Here is an 18480-nt window from a genome sequence, read left to right on the forward strand (position 1 = left end):
AAACACCTGAACCAGTTACTTGGCCAGGCTTGAACTATATCTAATGCATCATTTATCTAAATTTCTTCACAGCAATATTTCATATTGAGTCTGATAGTTGTTTGAAATGATTGCATTTAGTAACACATTACAGTATTAAGATTTAATGATTTCTTCACATCTTTGCTTAAGTATGCAGAAGCATCTCTCAAGTCTCTCAGACAGTAGTGTTTTTATCCCAGTTATATTTTACTGGCAAAGTCCAAATGCAGTTTTATAATGTTTGGCTGAATTTGAGATTTTAGGAACACAAGACGCTGGCATAAAGCAAGTCAGTGTAAGAGATGGCAGCATAAAGTTATAACAGATCCAAACTCCATTCAGCAACGAGACTGCTGCTGGCTGAGCCAGCCTAATCCTGGCAGAGAGAGAAAAAACAAGCCTCTAAAATACTGTTTGAATTACGCCACCCTTTTTGCTGTCTTAAATTATGGTGGATTTCCAGATCATGTGACCAAGCTGAACAGGCTTAGGATCCAACCTAATTCACACACACACCCCGGGGTTCCACCACATCACATCCATGGAACACCCCCCTTTCAGGGTTTACACTAGCTTAAGTTTACACCTAACTTGTCTCATCCACTTGGGGGCTGGGAGAGCTGGGATGGGAGGGATACATCGTGATAGGCAGCTCCCCATTTATGTGGGGGTTACGTTCTGAGGCACTGAACGTATTGGAGATACACCACTGAAAAAGCCCGTAAACACTTCGTTCCGCTCTGGCCCCACCCCTTTTTGTGACATTTCTGTGACTTTTTCAGGTCATTCTGGGTTTGGCACGATGTGTTTAGGTGCTGTTGCTCACATGTTGGATGCACCTAAAATGGCAGCTGCCTGTATATACCAGCTGAGTTGAGGATGAGTGATTTAAGCCGTCATATTCTGGCTATGCCAAACAGTTTATGGCTTAGTCAGAGATCCACTGGATTCTAACCCACTCATCCTGCTGTAGGATTGCTCCCTAAATTAAGCTGGGTGATATTTAACTAACCTTTACTCAGAGTAAAATGAACGTCCCTAAGTTAGGTCAGTGAGTTTACTCTGAATAAAACATAGTTGACTACCACCCACTGGTTTAAACCACATATCTTCATTGCTATTATGTTATGTATTTTTATTTAGTTTATTGTTCTTTCAAGTTTTAATATACTATTTTTTGAGAGTTGCATTTAAAGCTTTTTTATTAGAAAAGTAAGATATAAATTTCTTCAGGTCAAATAGAGACATGTATACATATTTTAAGTTTTTGCTTTGCTGTGCAATTTCATTACGAACCCTGGAGTTTTGCATATATAAACAAGAGTTTTTGGATTGGGAAAGAACCTCAGAAAACCTTAGTCAAACCATTGTTACAGCGCCTGCTGTGGTTGTATGTTCCTTTTAAGTCTATGAGGACCAATCTTTGTGCTGAGCTTTATTGAAAGTTTAAATTGATGCCAACACAAAACAAGTACCCAGTATAATACAGTTTTAGAGGGCAGCAAATACATTACCGTCCTCTCTCTATCGGGTCTTTGGTTATAAATCAAGAAGATTATTAAGGTGCAGTAATTGTAACAAATTTCATGAATCTGTGAGGTTATTTTCCTCTTATAGTTTAATATTTTGCTCTCTTTAATATCATAATCCTTTCTTGTGCAAATTAAATGTAATAACTCTTCTTTATTCATTTTGCTTTGAAAAAGCACTTGTAAAAGAGAGTGGATATTTAATGACAAGAGCAAAAAATGTTGGTACACAGTCTAGCCAAAGCTGAACACATGATTTTTATAGAAGAGTTAAGCATTTGTCTAACAGCACACTTTTGTGCATATTTATTGAGATGTAAGTCCTTTTGTATTCAATGGGATTTACTCCTATTTCAGTGCTCATATGATTGCAGCCTTTGGGAACAAGCCTATGCACAAAATGCTGGTGTAAGGCAAGCTGGTAATAAAGTTGTAAATGGATATTGCCAAAGGATTTCCTCCTTTAATTCTTGGTTCCCTTCAGATCATTTCCATAGATTTTAGTTGATCACTCAGTTCACAGAACCAGCAAGTTGGCCAAAGAAACAGGCAGCCCTGAAATCCTGTGTTAAGATGATATAGCCTTCCTGTCTTTCATGTATGTTCAATATACGGTAATCAGAATCAGGGCTCATAGAAGCCAACAAAATAAAAAAAGGGATGCTTTGACGTACTTTAAATATAATGAAAAGATTTCTAATATTTTTGTGATGCTTTCTGTTGTTTCTGTGCACAAACCTCTTGGAGTACCTCATACTAGAAAAGTAGGCTATAAAATAAAAAAGTGATACAGTGGTAGGAAGAAATCCCACAGTTTGTTTTGTTCTTGTGAACACATCCTTTGCCACAGAAGACAGCAAAGTGTTGATCCCCAGTGGAAACTAGGCAGTTCTATCCAGATTTGCTTTCCTACTATAATGCATCCTAGTTTAGGTATTTTTTTACACAGATTTGACACATTTCTGTTATGAATCAGTTCCCTCCCACATTTAATACCTTTGCCACTGTTCAGTGTTGAGATTTGTTGGGAAAGGGACTCAGCCTTAATTCACAAAGCAGTCAACAGATTTGTAAAAAGAAAACTCGTCTGTGCTTGTCAAAGATGCAGGAATTCATTAAACTGTATTTAAAGAGCACATTTATACTTTAGGGATTTTGATGATAAAAGTCACTTTCCCTTGCCAATGTCATGAAGCAACTGTCATAAAACGGTGGCACTTTTATTGATGCTAAAAATCATATGTAATTTGACTTTTACAGCAGGTAATAGAATCCTTCTGGTTTACTGTTTATGGTTTATTGGATCATTCCAAGGTTCTCTTAATTATTCATCCTCATGAGAATGACAATTATTACAAAGGGGGTTTGGCGAAATCTTGTTTTGGTTCAAATAACCCGACACAAACAATTACCAATTACAATTTTTGGCCATAGCAGTGTATGTCTTGGCCACTTTATTCCAGAGTAGCAATAGTTGAGTAGAAAGTAGATCCATGGGACGAAGCCGTAGTTCATCTTTTAAGAGTGTCAGAGAATAACTCGATGGCAGCGGTGGCGAACCCCAGATTTGGGGGCCAAATGTAGCCTAGGCCCCTTCATTGAGCCCTTGGGGCTCTCCCTCGACAACACCTCTTCTCCAGACCAATCCCTGCTCCCAAGGCTTCGCTTCTTACTGGCCATACTCTAGACCAGGCATCCCCAACCTTTGCCCCTCCAGATGTTTTAGACTACAATTCCCATCATCCCTGACCACTGGTCCTGTTAGCTAGGGATCATGGGAGTTGTAGGCGAAAACATCTGGAGGGTTGCAGATTGGGGATGCCTACTCTAGACCAGTGTTTCCCAACCTTGTGCCTCCAGCTGTTTTTGAACTACAACTCCCATCATCCCTGACTAGCAAGACCAGTGGCAAGGGATGATGGGAATTGTAGTCCAAAAACAGCTGGAGGCCCAAGGTTGGGAAACACTGCTCTAGACCATCCTTAAGAGCTTTTGCATGGAATGTGGCCTTGATCCATGATAATGCCTCCTGCGTCCTAGATGAACAGTTGTGTGTATTGAAGACTTTGACTTCCACATGGCTAGATTACAACCTACTATATCAAACATCACACCTGCTTCTCCATCCATTTTTGCCTCTGGCCTCTCCTACCACTGGTATGTGGCCCCTGGAAGCTTACTCACGAGATAATGAAAAAGTTTCCTGTCCTATGGCCTGGTTCCCAGTGAAGTGGCAAACCTGTGTGGCAGGAGGTGTGCTCACAAGATCAAGATGGAGCGAGAAAGAGAGAGGAGGGAGACTTCTCCATAGGAACTGGAGAAGTATGGAAGAAATGTGGAGGCATTCTAGCCTCGCTGTCTACATAGCATGCTAGGTTTCTATGTGCAGGAACTTATTTATTATTTAGGGAGGGTTATTCCACCACCTTCAATGTGAGTGATATATGCCAGATATGGGTTTGGCACCTGAGAAAGAACAAAGGGCAAGAATCACCTAACAGGGACTCATGTAGTTGGGCTTTCCCCGTCCTCTTCCCTCATATACCAAAATTGGTTTTGGGAGTCTGCGAGACCCCTCAGAACAGCATGTGAGGGGAGGGGGGTCATTTCTTCTGGCAAGCTGAAATGCTTGCGTTGATGAAATGATGAACTTAGCATGAGGTAGAATTCTTCCCTAGGCCTATATCATGGTGGCCCATTCTGCGGCATCAGTGATCAAAATGGCACAGGTAGCAGGTATTTGTGGCATCGGTGGACAGGAGCAGAAGCATCCAAGGGCTCAGCTATGGCCTAAAATCAGTCCTTCATTTCCATGTACTTGTGTCCTGCTATGCTGTTGCCTGCTGTCCAGATCAGTAGACTAGAGGCAAAACTACATGAAAACATCAGGGGTATCTGAACTACAGAGAGCAGCTGAGAAGCTTAGTCTCATGCTCAGAGCTGATTTGTGGCACACTTGCCCCCCAGGCTAGCTGCTGCTGCTCCATATGATACACTGGCAAACCTTTAGTGCAAAAATACCCATTTTGCTCTCCATACCTTTGATCTCTCTTCACTCAATGGAAATCTCACTGTCTTTCAAAAAGGAGAAAACACTTAGTCCCAGAAAGTGTCTGAATGCCCTTCCTTTGATGAGATGTGACTTCAGCTTGACATGAACATGCCCATTCCAATAGCTGGGTAGTAAGCCCCAGGATAAGCCATAGCTCAGCTGGCAAGATACTGTTATATACACGATAGCTGCTTTGTCATAACTACAATAAAAATTAACCTTTTGGAAGCTGTGTAAAGTTTCAGTCATAAGGGCCAAAATAAGCTGTGAAAACAAGGATTAACTTCCCAGCAACAATCCCACCAGAACAGAAGCCACTTCCTTTTCAAATGAAAATGAAGCACATACAGGCGCTTCTGTATACTTAGATGAACATGAAAATATCAGCCTGCTCATTTTTCTTAATCTCTGTGTCCAAACACTAGGACCAACAAAGAATCTCTTATCGATGCTACAAAGAAAAAGAGAGAGATCAAAGCCTGTAAACCATGTGTGTGTGTGTGTGTGTGTGTGTGTGTTCAAGTGCTGTGTTACCTGTCCTACAAGTTCTCAGAAGTTTCTTCTTCCACAAAAGAAGCTTCTCTTTTTCTTCCTCATTCAAATGGCACAAGAATTTCTTTATAATTTCTTGTGAGTTTGGTGGGGTTGAGCTTATCTTATCATTATCTTACCTTTTGCTGCAGATGATACATCTGTTTTCTTTCACACATGGTTTGCAGGCTTTCATCTCTCTTTTTCTTTGTAGTGTTCAGAAGAGATTCTTTGTTGGTCCTAGTCTTTGGCATGTCTCTGCGCCAAGACAAAAGTGTGGCGCATCCTTATCTGAGAGATGTTGTTTCCAGATGATGCAGACTTGAGGAAACTCTAAAGAGACTCAGCTACCATTTTGCTCAAGCCTGCAGGGAGTTGGGCCTTGCCACCAGCCTGATGAAGACCAACATCTTGGGTTAGGATGTCGCCAGCATTGGTGACCACATGGTTGAGGTAGTAGAACATTTTGTCTGTCTGGGTTCCACCATAGCCAGCAATCTCTCCATCGACACTGAGCTGGACAAGTGTATCCGCAAGGCAGCTGTGGCAATGGCTCACATCTCCAAAGGGTATGGAAGAATGTGGTGCTAACATCCAATACTAAGGTGAGGAAAGTCTACAAGTTATGTGTTGAGCATGCTACTTTATGGAAGTGAGTCATGGACAGCTTCCAACTGTCAGGAGCAATGCCTCAACGCCTTCCATATGTGCTGCATCAGGAGGATTTTGGATATCACATGGCAGGACAGAATTCCAAACAATGATGTGCTCTCCGAAGCCCACATTTCCAGCATGTTCACACTCCTGTCTCAGCGACGTCTACACTAGCTTGGTCATGTCTGCAGAATGATGTCAGGATCTCCCAAGGATGTGCTCTATGGGGAGCTGGCTTCTGGCACCATGCCCATTAGGCGACCAGCTCTGTGTTATAAAGATGTCTGCAAACATGACATGAAGGCTGGCAACGTCAATCCCACTATGTAGGAATCCCTTGCAGAAGACAATGGTGCCTTGAGACAGACAGGTCCTGCATCCGCAGCAGTGACCAGAGGAAGAATGACTGCTGGGAGGAGTGCAGAGACAAGAAACGCTGTGGTGCATCTTCAGCAGCACATCCAGATGCCTTCATCTGCCCCAGCTGCAACAAAACATGTCTCTCCTGTATGGGTCTCTAGAACCACAGCAGGCACTGTAACCTTCTAAGAGCTTGACCTCATCCCCAAATGCGCACTCCTCCATTGTCTCCTGAGGCAGATGGGTGCCGGCCAGACATTTGTGTAGTGCTCAGTGCTCTGTAGCTTCGCCGACTGCCCAAACTTCCTGACCTGAAAAGGCCCAATGGAATGAGTTGCCTCATTACGTCTTTCCCTGGGCTTTAATTGGGACATGGCAAAGTGGGGCAGCTGGCTACCAACCCCCTGAGTGTAGGGTGCTAATTTTGTTTGTAAGGGAAGTGCTCCCTTTAACTTTTAAGAAATCTGCATTGCTTTCTTTAGAAGGAACAGGTGTTTAGGCATATGACAGACTTCTCACACCCAAGGATGTAATGGCATTTTCAGGAAGTTTGAGAAGGAAGGCTTCACGATGCAGACCACCAGATAGATGATTTGCAAATTAAGTCACAAATTCTCTCGGCTACTTTTAAATTAAGGAGAATGCAACAACAACAACATTCCACAAAATAGTTCCCCCCTCCCAAAAAAGATTTTATTTCCTCCTTTGATAATTTTTGAATACAGTTTCTTTTCTCATTAACTACAATAATGAAGAGTTGTCAAGGAGTGGGGGGAATGGAAGACATTTTCACCACAGCCCTAATGTGTTTGTGTGACAGAAAAAATGTGTGCTGATTAGTTGATTAGTTCTTTACTTTGTTCTTGTACAGACTGTCCGTGACACTGATCATTTAACTTGTGACTTTGCTTTTGCTGTAAAGTCTAAATTATTTTCTGAGTGTTTTCACATACGTTGCTTAAAAACCTCTTTGAACCTCTCTTTTGCTTTTTATGTGAATTCATGTACATTGTTGACATAGGCTGGAAAGTGCCATATTTAAAAAGCGTGGCTATTCTGTAACTTGACATAGGAAATTAAAGATGTTGTCTTAAAAAAAAAAAAAGCCTTTGAGTAAAGTCAGATGCAACATAATGAGGCTGGTTTAGAAATAGCCAGACTAATTTGCAGATTGGAGCATAACCCTTCTTCAGATTTTGCACGTCTTCAAATTTTGCAATAGTCTTGACTAAAAGTAAAGGACCAAATGCATTTTAGTATAAAACACATCTGTACAGTGGCATAAAATATGTATTTAAATGCATATTTTGCAATAAAATATTTTGGTAATATTTAGATACAAAATTTCATGCTTTTTTAAAACGCAGATTAAAAAATGGGACAGAAAACACTTCTGAATGAATATGTGGGAAATTGACACAGTACAGAAATAGACTGATCCGTCCATCCTTCACCTCACCATATTCAATTTAAACATACTGTTTCCTCTTCCATGGCAGTCTGTTTTGCAAATGTTGGTTTTTCGTGATTATTTTGAATGGCACAAAAATGGCTGCAAATTGTACTGATTTGCTTGCACCCATGAATAGCTTATTTTCCAGTATCACCCTGCCAAATGGTAAAGAGATTTTTAAAAACAATATATCAGATTCTGATGGGTGATAAAATGGTCATCTGCATACACCACTACATGCATGTCATATGGGATTGGGATTTGGTTCCTCAAGCAACCTTTTTATACATAACATAATTTTATAAAAAAAAGTATCTAAACTGTGTCTCCTGGAAGCTATTGTTTTTAGGAGCAATAAGGGGCCACAATTTGATTGAAAGTGGGGGCAGTGTCTCTCTCTCTCTGTGTGTGTGTGTGTGTGTACACATTTCATCAAGGTGCCCTCAATTCTCCCACCTCTCCAGTAATTTGATTATGGTTCTTCTGTTACGCTTTCTTTTGGAGTGGTGTGGGAAGTCATTCCCATAACACGGAAACCATCTTGTGACTTTGACGCCCCAGCGAACAAAATGCTGATTTGGGGCTGCGGAAATGAGTGTAATCACCTGTTTTTGTAGAGCAGATTTGGAAAAGTATAGGGCTGGTTCACACATTCACATTCAGCACTTGATTTGCATGTGAGAATGAGCCATGGCCTGTGAATCATCAGTTGTAGAACTTGCATTTCGTCTCATGTCATCCTGAATGCAATGCATTTCAATGGAATAAATTCATGCACTATTCATTCCGCTCCCCCTCCACCCTTCTATGGATTAGCTTGAGGAGGGAAGTGGTGCAGGAGGAAAGGGTTGGACACACACGTCTGCTTTGAAGTAAACAACAACAGATGCCCCAAAGCAACGCATGAAGGATCCTGATCATGGGTCTCCATAGCACGTTTAGTTGGGCCTTCAGCTGCTAGTCACTCGATGTTGAGTAAAGATGTGCTATGAAATCAAGCACTATATGAGAGGAAAGCCCACAATTTGTCATGCTGTCTTCCATTCCCCTTCTCTGAAAGAAAGCTAATATTGATCTATATATTACAAGACCATTCTAAGGACATGGGGTTGCTCATGCAGAATGTTATGAAGGGTAAGCTGTGCCTCGGGACGTAACAAGGGACTTGGTAGATCAGATCAAAGGTCCAGCATCCTGTTTTCATCTGTGGCCACCCAAAAACTCTGAGGAAGAGCACTTCTAGGATATGGATGGAACAGTACTCCCTGTTGGTACTCTGGTATAATTCCTCTGAACATGGAGGTTCCCTTTAGTTATAATAGCTAATCGCAAATATGTGCAGTCATATCACAAATGTGGCTTTCAATCATAGGATTGGAAGGGATCCCCAAAGGTCATCTAGTCAGACCCTCTACAATGCCGGAATCTCAGCTGAAGCATTCATGACAGATGGCCATCCAAACTCTGCTTAAAGACTTCCAATGAAGGAGAGTCCCCCAGCACCCGAGGCAGACCGTTCCACTTTTGAACAGCTCTTATGGTCAGAAAGTTCCTCCTGAAGTTTACTCAGAATCTCCTTTCTCGTAATGGAGATTTGCTTGTCGTGATGTTACCCCACATTTTCCAGTGGTGCTACTATTGCACCTGGTGCTGCATGCGCTATTTGCACTTCAGTCTGTTTATCTCTTGCATTCTCTGTCTCCTCTTTGTTTCTTTGAATCCCCATAGCTGAGATCAAGGCTGTATCGGGCGTCTGAATCTCTTGTTGTTGCACTTGAGCTGTGCCAGATACTGCTATCATTCAGAAGCTTAGCAAGGGGATTATGTATTGAAATGATTCCTAAGATATCTTTAAAAAGAAGGAATCTGTAAGAATAAAGGATTTGTCCTGACTTGTCACAGATGGATTACTGCATGCAATACTATAGGGTGATAAAGTGATGGCGTGCAGTGGTAATCCCCCTCATTGGCTTATCAGTTTGTGTACTGTTAACATACAGTCATATTTTTCTTATTCATGATCTCTTACTATACCTCAAAGCATATTTGCTAAAACTGAAAGCTGTTATCTCTAACGACATCTAAAATCAAGGATGCATGTTTCTCTGTTTGTCTGATACTGTTAGGAGGAATCGTATTATCTGTAGTAAATTGGGCTGGCTATACATAGTCATTTCACTTGATATACATTATAATTACCCATGTGCATCAAGTTACCTGTACAGATTCATCATTATAGACTATTCTTCATCTTTAGGGGAAGGGACATAGCTCAGTGACAGAACACAAGTTTTACTTGTTCGATGCAAGTTCAAGTGCAAGCTCTCACGTGAGCATGTCTCAGAGAAAACTAATGTTGGGCTGCTGCCAGTCAGAGTATATACGTATTGATCTACTCAAGTGGTTGTTAGTTAGATTAGTATCTGCTTGAGTGGATGGTAGTTGAATCAATGCACCTTCACATCTTCATAATAAAGCTCTAGCCTTTTTCCTGATTTTAGTGCTGAACTTGTCTGTAATCAGAAAATAATAATAATAATAATTTATTTATACCCCGCCCATCTGGCTGGGTTTCCGCAGCCACTCAGGGCGGCTTCCAACAAAATATTAAAATACAATAGTCCATCAGATATTAAAAGCTTCCCTAAACAGGGCTGCCTTCAGATGTCTCCTAAAAGTCTGGTAGTTGTTTTTTCCTTTGACATCTTGTGGGAGGGTGTTCCACAGGGCGAGTGCCACTACCGAGAAGGCTCTCTGCTTGGTTCCCTGTAACCTCACTTCTCTCAGTGAGGGAACCACCAGAAGGCCGTTGGCGCTGGACCTCAGTGTCTGGGCAGAACGATGGGGGTGGAGACCCTCCTTCAGGTATACTGGACTGAGGCCATTTAGGGCTTTAAAGGTCAGCACCAACACCTTTAATTGTGCTTGGAAATGTACTGGGAGCCAATGCAGATCTCTCAGGACCGGTGTTGTGTGGTCCCAGCGGCCATTCCCAGTCACCAGTCTAGCTGCCGCATTCTAGATTAGTTGTAGTTTCCGGGTCACCTTCAAGAGCACATAAGAGCGCATTGCAGTAGTCCAAGCGGGAGATAACTAGAGCATGCACCAATCTGGCCACATAGTCCGTGGGCAAGTAGGGTCTCAGCCTGCATACCAGATGGAGCTGGTAAACAGCTGCCCTGGACACAGAATTGACCTGGATGACACATGAACAGAGTTCCATGGTATGAAAGACTCATGGGATCATAGAACTGTAGAGTTGGAAAGGACCACAAGGGTCATCTAGTCCAAGCCTCCTGCATTGCAGGAATATTTTGCCCAGTGTGGGGCTCAAACCTACAATCCTGAGCTATCCCAGAAAACTAGCTTAGCATTGTAGGAAGAAAACTAAAGAAATGTGCTGACAGCTGCTGATGTCCTTTTTCTTTACCTCAACATGTACTGCAGATGTTTTGCCTGAGGAGCCGCCTCCCAAAATGCCTCAGATTTTGCTTTAGGTGCAATTAAATGGTAAGTGTATTAAGGGCTAATGAGCGACTTGATTCCATGAATCAGCCCTTCAATTAATCCACAACATATTTGTTTACTCAAGATGGCAAACCAGGTCCTGTGCCAAATGCCTCCTTGTTTCATGGAAATACCAGGCATTTGAGAAAATAACAGATTCTTAATGCATAGTTAGTTGTTGAAAGCTTTGCTGATGACACATTAACAGTATTATTAAGACTATTGAAACAAAAGATGTTAGTGTCAGCAAGTGTGGTGTAGTACCCTATAATTGGGGAATAATGAGAAGAGTTGGGTGTGGAGGGAAGGGAAGGGAGCCAAAACAAAACAGATGGCTGGCTCAGGCTTACCTAGGAGAAAGTCCCATCAAACTTAGTGAGGTCCCCTTCTGAATGGACATGGAGAAAGTTGCACTATCACAGAATCATGGAGCTAGAGGGGGTCTTGTAAAGCATCTAACTCAGTTCAGTGCTCAGTGAAGAAGACCCAGAGCTTGAGCATTTGCAGCACATGGCTGTGCAGGGATTTGCAGAGTTGACATACCAAGACAACCATAGAGACAATCCTTCAGCTAATGCTAAAAACTTGGCAACTGCTTGAGAGATGCATGGGTCATTATCAGTAGATATTTACCATAATTAATGGTAAAGAGCTCGGCAGAGGGTTAATTAGATGTTCACGAATATCATAGTACAAATTGCAAGACGTGAGGCACGTCCCACTGTTTTCACCTGAAGTTCATTATATAGGAGTCCATTGGAATGCTGTACAGTATCTTCCTAGCAGGACTTGGGAAAGCAAAGCATTCATTCTGGCAGACGCAAAGGCTTTTTGACATATTAGCACATGCAGGTTGTTAATTTAATCTGCTGGTTGAAAGTTGTTTTCTCCACCCCTTCATCTAAATCATCAAGAACGCTGAAGATTAACAGCACTCCACCAGAAGCCTCTCTCCAGTTTGACAATGAACATGTGACACCTCTCACTTTTTAACTCCTCAAATGGATTGTGGTGGCTGCTTCATGAGTGTACTTACCTAGAGCAGAGAGGGAGGAGGTATTCTGCCACTTTGCATTACAGCTCTCCACCTGAAGTGATAGTTGGTTACTTATTTGCTTGCCATGTTATGCCAAAGTTGATTTTTGTGTATCAGAGATGTTAAGTGTAATGCAAATGCCTACTACATATTCATACATTTGTTCTTAGGCTAAAGTGCTTTGCTTGTAAAGCCATCTAAGCTGGAGATATGTGAACACCAAAAAGGCAATTACTTCACTCCATCAGTTTGGACTAAAAAAGAATACCATTAAGCTCTTTGCTTTAAATTTATTGTTCTAACAGGGAACAAGGAGAAGATTCTGTTGGGACACAAGTACAAGTATCCAAATTAGGAAGCTTTTATTCAATTATAATATGACAATGCCAGGCAGTTTTGTTTGCACAATCTGTAATTTACTAAATTTATGCACCTATCACAAGCAGTGTGCATATCTCTCTTCATTGATAATTTATCACATGGCAGGCGGGCAGAGTAAAGAAAGCCAAATCTAACACAGAGAAAATATTTCTTTCCTTCTTAAAGACTCATGCAAACTAAAAAGCCTTACAGATGCATGTTCTCCACTTGGTGGCCAAAATATGAAGTGGTGATTCTTGCATTGTGAACAAGTCATCATAGATCACCACAGGCAGAACCTTCACACTACCCAGAGTCACCTCAAATGCAACACATTTCACTGGAGTCACTTCACTGAGTCAGATGCCCATCACCAAGTGCCGAAAGGCAAAGTGGTGATTAGAAGAGATGTCAGCCAATCCAAAGTTATTTGTTGTCAGAGAGGTTTCAGTAGAACTTTTAATTTGGATCTCAGAAATGCAAGACTAACTGCACAGCAGAGAACCCAAGTCACCTTGAGTATGCCAAACAGGGACCTATGGTCACTTACTGACTAGCACATGTGTTTGCAAACAGCTGGCTGTTGAATTCACTTTGCATATGTCATATCTAAGGTATAAAGTGGCCTGAGTTCACCAATGGCAAATTTAAACTAGATTTAAATTTAGTTATTTATTTTGAAGCCTATAGCTTGTTTCTTTTTTAAATCCCTTGACAAAACTGAGGTAGCAAGACAGTATGAGGATTCCTGGATAGTGATAATAAACGAAAACAGAAGTGTGATCTACCTACACATGCCCTTTCGTCCCTAGTTGATAGGTCTCCTATTCTGGGAGTTAGACATTAGTGCTATCACATTCATGTCTTGCTTGTGGGATTCACATACATATCTGGTTGACCAGTGTGAGAAGGTAGATGTTTGGTCTGATCCAGTAGGTCTCATCTTAAAGGTAAAGGGTAAAGGGACCCCTGACCGTTAGGTCCAGTCGCGGACGACTCTGGGGTTGCGGCGCTCATCTCGCTTTACTGGCCGAGGGAGCCGGTGTACAGCTTCCATGTCATGTGGCCAGCATGACTAAGCTGCTTCTGGCGAACCAGAGCAGCACACGGAAATGCAGTTTATCTTCCCGCCGGAGCATTACCTATTTACCTACTTGCACTTGGATGTGCAACTGCTAGGTTGGCAGGAAGGTCTCATCTTACTTGCCATCTTATGTGGCTGATGGTGGGTCAACCACACACGCTGGTCTCTGCCATTATACAATGCCCATTAACAGCTTGAGATGAATTTGAATGTGAACAACTATTCCTTTTATTGTTGACTCAGATGAATTGCTGGTTTGTCATTTACCACTGTGAAGCAGCTGTTGGTAGGAGGATAAATTATCCAGCAATATAACGTGCTCATTTTGCAGAATTACATATTTACTTTCTGAGAAATAGTTAATGAAAACTTATCTGGAAGTTGAATGAATGCAGAAAAGGTTGATAGAATGATTCAAAGACTACATGCGTTAGGTAATCACAAATAATAATTTTAATAGACTTGAATTATAACCTGAAAGTGTGCACGCAGATGGTTTATTCCTGTAATTGTGGGAATATAGACTACAAATGCATTATTTTTTTCAGATATTGTGCTGCTGATATACATTTGAATTTATCAATCAATCATGGAAATGGAATAGCCTACATTTGTTGGCCAGTATGCTGAGTCTACAATCTCCTCCCACTCATCTATGCCCCCCAAAGTGTGTGTGATTGGGTTGACTATCATAAAAAATATTATTAAGAAATAGTAACACATAGGCTAACTTCCCCAGACTTTGTCAATAAAAAGTAATGGTGTATTCAATGGTGACTTTCTTTCTCACTAATTATAAACCATAATACAGTGGTGCCTCGCAAGACGAAAAGAATCCGTTCCGCGAGTCTCTTCATCTAGCGGTTTTTTCGTCTTGCGAAGCAAGCCCATTGACGGCTTAGCGGATTAGCGCTATTGGCGGCTTTTAGTGGCTTTTAGCGGCTTAGAAAAGGGGGGGAAAGGGAAAAAAACCCGCAGGAACTCGTAAGACATTTTCGTCTTGCAAAGCAAGCCCGTTTTGCGAAGCACCTCCAAAACGGAAAACTCTTTCGTCTAGCGAGTTTTCCGTCTTGCGAGGCATTCGTCTTGTGGGGTACCACTGTATAGCTACTTTCTCCGCTAACAGTAGCAGTTTCTTCTTATTATTTTAAAAAAAACCTACTTTTTCTTTTGTTAGGAGTTTATTGTTACACAAACCAATGAAGACAAAAGATTAAGGAAAGTCATGTCCCTTGTCCACTGCCTTGTCCCTGGCTAAAAAAAATATGAAAATATTTTAAAGTTCTATAGTACCTTCTTCACTCACTCTGGCATGCAATTTCTGTCTAGAAAGGCCAGTGTCTGTGTTCTGATGCTGACTCCTGTGGACTGAAATCTAGGTCAGGACCTTCCACCCTTTTCTTCTTGCGTGCTTGGGAGCGGTGATGACTGATTGCTGCAAAGTGAGCTCAAAATCTAGCATCTGAAAAAGATGCTTAAGGTATTTGGCCAGTGCTGGGAGACCTGCTGTTTAAAGTAAACCTTGAAAAAAAATAGCACTTGCCAGATACTCTAGGAGTTGGATTGGTGGTGATGGGAAAGATTTCCTAACTGTTTCTAGCTTATTTAGTTCAAGTAATGTTTTAAAAGATCATTATCCCAAACTGAACGTTTGGCAGGAGCACTAAGGCATACAGGGAACTATTGATGAGTACAAACCATCCAGTTCATTCCTAAATTGGAGCAACTCTCCAAATGCAATGAGGTTATGTATAAATAAAGCAAATGAAATGGGGATATACATCGCCATTTGAGAATGTCCATATGGTCATAGGAGCTGCATGTGTACCCTAGAGCTTCAGCAAGGACAGAGAATCAGGGTAATTCTGTATTCAATTGCAGGACAAAAATGGCGTTCGTTGATTTTGCTGACATTATATTTCTACAGGAAGCAGTGCAGAATCCTAGGTTTCAGCTGGGGAGGAACTGATTGTGAAATGGACTTGGAGTCTACTGCAAATAAAAATTCTTGGCTTTCCTAGAAACTGTTCCGATCCTTTGCCCGAGGAGAAAACCTCTAAATTGAATTTTCATTGTAGTGAAATTTTAGTAGTTACTCTAGATGAGATTCACATGTTTTGTACCAGCTGTCTTCTAGTCAGCTCTCTGCAACTCAGTTGTCAAATGCAAATGGCAATAGTAGATTGTCATTGCAGTGGCCTGTTTTCAGCTCCCTCACAAAGAGATGTTATACTGATGTTCTCAAGCAACGGAACTAAGCCTAGATGTGTGATAAATCAATTGCACAGGTTTTTAGAGAGGTATGGATGAATCTCAGTTTCTGCATCATTTTGCATTTTTTTAAGCAGAGAAAAACAGAAGAAAAATCCCTATGAAAATTTATCCTGTCTCAGCTGAACGGGGCAATTACAGCAGCCCTTTCTACCAGCACAGAGACTTCGGAAGCTGGTGGCAAAGACTGTAGGGCACTTCTGTCTGGGTGTACCAGGAAGGTCTATGTTCACTGCTAGTGGGTGGGGGTGGAGCAAGAAAGAGAGGATCAGCAATGATGGGAATGATGAAGTTCATCTAGGAAAATTCAGGTGCAAGAATGCTAAACATGGTGCTTGTTTAAGGACTTTCTGGGACAGCGCTGGGAAACATGGAGGACTGTGGTGTATGCAATTGGGTAAAAATGTGGTGTAAACATTTTCTTTCCCCTAGAGCAGTGAAGTCTGAGAGGGGACATGATAACACTTTTCAGATACCTGAAGGGCTTTCACAGAGGTGAGCCAAAGACTGGTTCTCTGCTCCCCTACAGGGCAGGACTATATTCCATTCTTTTAAGGAAGTAATTTATTGCTTCAAGCTATCTTGAAAAGTGGTTTGGAAAGACTGTAAGTAAATTAACCTCCTTTTTAAAATGGACCCTTTTGCTGCCTCTGGTTTTTTCACCTGCCTTCCCATTTTCTCACTTCCGTCTATTACTTTGGTTTACCATGAATATCTACTCAGATACCTCACTAGGCAACTTCTGGTCTTGTAGCAACACACACCTCATTTTCCTTCATTTGCAGCAGCACTTTAAGCTTGTTGTTTTAGCATTAATGTATTTAACTCTCCCATCACTATTTGCTTTTCTCTCGTTCTTTTTCCTCATATTTTCCTGAACTATTCTTGTTTTTTAAAAAAGGTAAAGGTACCCCTGCCCGTACGGGCCAGTCTTGCCAGACTCTAGGGTTGTGCGCCCATCTCACTTAAGAGGCCGGGGGCCAGCGCTGTCCGCAGACACTTCCGGGTCACATGGCCAGCGTGAGAAAGCTGCATCTGGCGAGCCAGCGCAGCACACGGAAATGGCGTTTACCTTCCCACCAGTAAGTGGTCCCTATTTATCTACTTGCACCCGAGGGTGCTTTCGAACTGCTAGGTTGGCAGGCGCTGGGACCGAGCAACGGGAGCGCACCCCGCCGCGGGGATTCGAACTGCCGACCTTTCGATCGGCAAGCCCTAGGCACTGAGGCTTTTACCCACAGCGCCAACCGCGTCCCATCCATTCTTGTTCTTATGCAGTGCTAAAAGCTGATGCGAGCTAATGCAAACTGTGATTCTAGGTCTATTGATATGAAAGGCAAAGGCTCAACACCGACTCCCTGAAAATCATGGTTTGCAAATTGTGATACAGTCTGAGGAATGCATGCACACACATCTTCCTCCCAGCTCTGGGGCAAATTTCCACCCCTTTTTTCCTTGATAGTTTCAATTGTGGTTTATGTGTGCACTGATATTAACCATGGTTAATGCAAACCAAATTCTTTCATAATAGGGCAGCAGACATGGTTTCATCCATTTTAACCTCTCAACCACCCCCATGAGGAAGGTTAGACTCCCTCAACAATCCTGTAACAAGATCCACCAGGAAGAGCAGGGTTAGGATGCTATAGCAGCGAAATGCTCGTCCTTAGCTCAGTTGGAGATATGCTAGCATATCTTGCCCATTCCAGCTCAGCCAGCTCAACCCAACCTGCTGACCTAAGCCTGGTGATTTTAAGCCAGTGTTTAAGCCCTGTAAAAATGCCATCATAGGGGCAGAACCAGAGAGGGGAGACTAAGGCTGGATCCTGAGCCTGATCAGCTCAGTCACATGACCTCAAAACACGACATAAATGAAGGTGTCAGAACTACAGGTGGTGTAACTCAAACTGGATGACGTAGCTCTAAATGTATTTTAGATACTCTTTTTTCCTCTGCCTGGCTTAGAACAGCTTAGCCCGTGGTAGCCCCACTGCTGAATGGAATTTGGAGCCAGTTTATTTAACACAGGCTTAATGTATGCTGGGTTCTTCTGCATAGGATTTCTGCCTAAGAGAGAATGGATTGCCCAAAGTCACCAAGTGAGATTTGAACCTGAGTCTGCTCAGTTGCAGTCTATAGCCACCTCTATAGTCACTGCATCATGCTGGCTGTCTAAAACTAATACAGTGGTACCTCAGGTTAGGAACTTAATTCGTTCTGGAGGTCTGTTCTTAACCTGAAAGTGTTCTTAACCTGAAGCACCACTTTAGCTAACGTGGCCTCCTGCTGCTGCCGCGCTGCTGCTGCGTGATTTCTGTTCTCATCCTGAAGCAAAGTTCTTAACCCTGGGTAATATTTCTGGGTTAGCAGAGTCTGTAACCTGAAGCATCTGTAACCTGAAGCGTATGTAACCCAAGGTACCACTGTATATAAATACTGCCATAGCCTGGAACAGGCATAGTTGAAGAAAACAGAAATTTGATTTCAATAGACCTCATTTGCAAAATGAAGTGTTTGAGATCACCACCTGGTGATAAAAGCAACTATGAATGCTGAAACATATAATTTGCTTTTGTTAGTTCTAATATTATTCATTCTCAGACAACAGAGAATATATGTTCT

The 18480-nt window shown here is 42.0% G+C and overlaps 1 protein-coding gene across 11 annotated transcripts in view; it reads left to right on the top strand.

Moving 5' to 3' along the window:
- The window catches only part of PCDH9 (protocadherin 9), a 776895-nt gene that overhangs the window by 75399 nt on the left and 683016 nt on the right, over positions 1-18480 (top strand). Inside the window, exon 3 of one of the 11 annotated variants that reach the window (XM_081857997.1) lies at positions 5348-5498. The exons of the other annotated variants lie outside the window; for them this stretch is intronic. Coding sequence (XP_081714123.1) covers positions 5348-5377 — 30 coding nt within the window. The 3' untranslated portion in view covers positions 5378-5498. Of the gene's footprint in view, positions 1-5347; positions 5499-18480 lie in introns of those variants that run through there. 11 annotated transcript variants of the gene reach the window in all.

Source organism: Podarcis erhardii, assembly GCF_964252035.2.
Source record: "Podarcis erhardii genome assembly, chromosome: 4".
In the NCBI taxonomy this organism is placed as follows: Eukaryota; Metazoa; Chordata; class Lepidosauria; order Squamata; family Lacertidae; genus Podarcis; species Podarcis erhardii.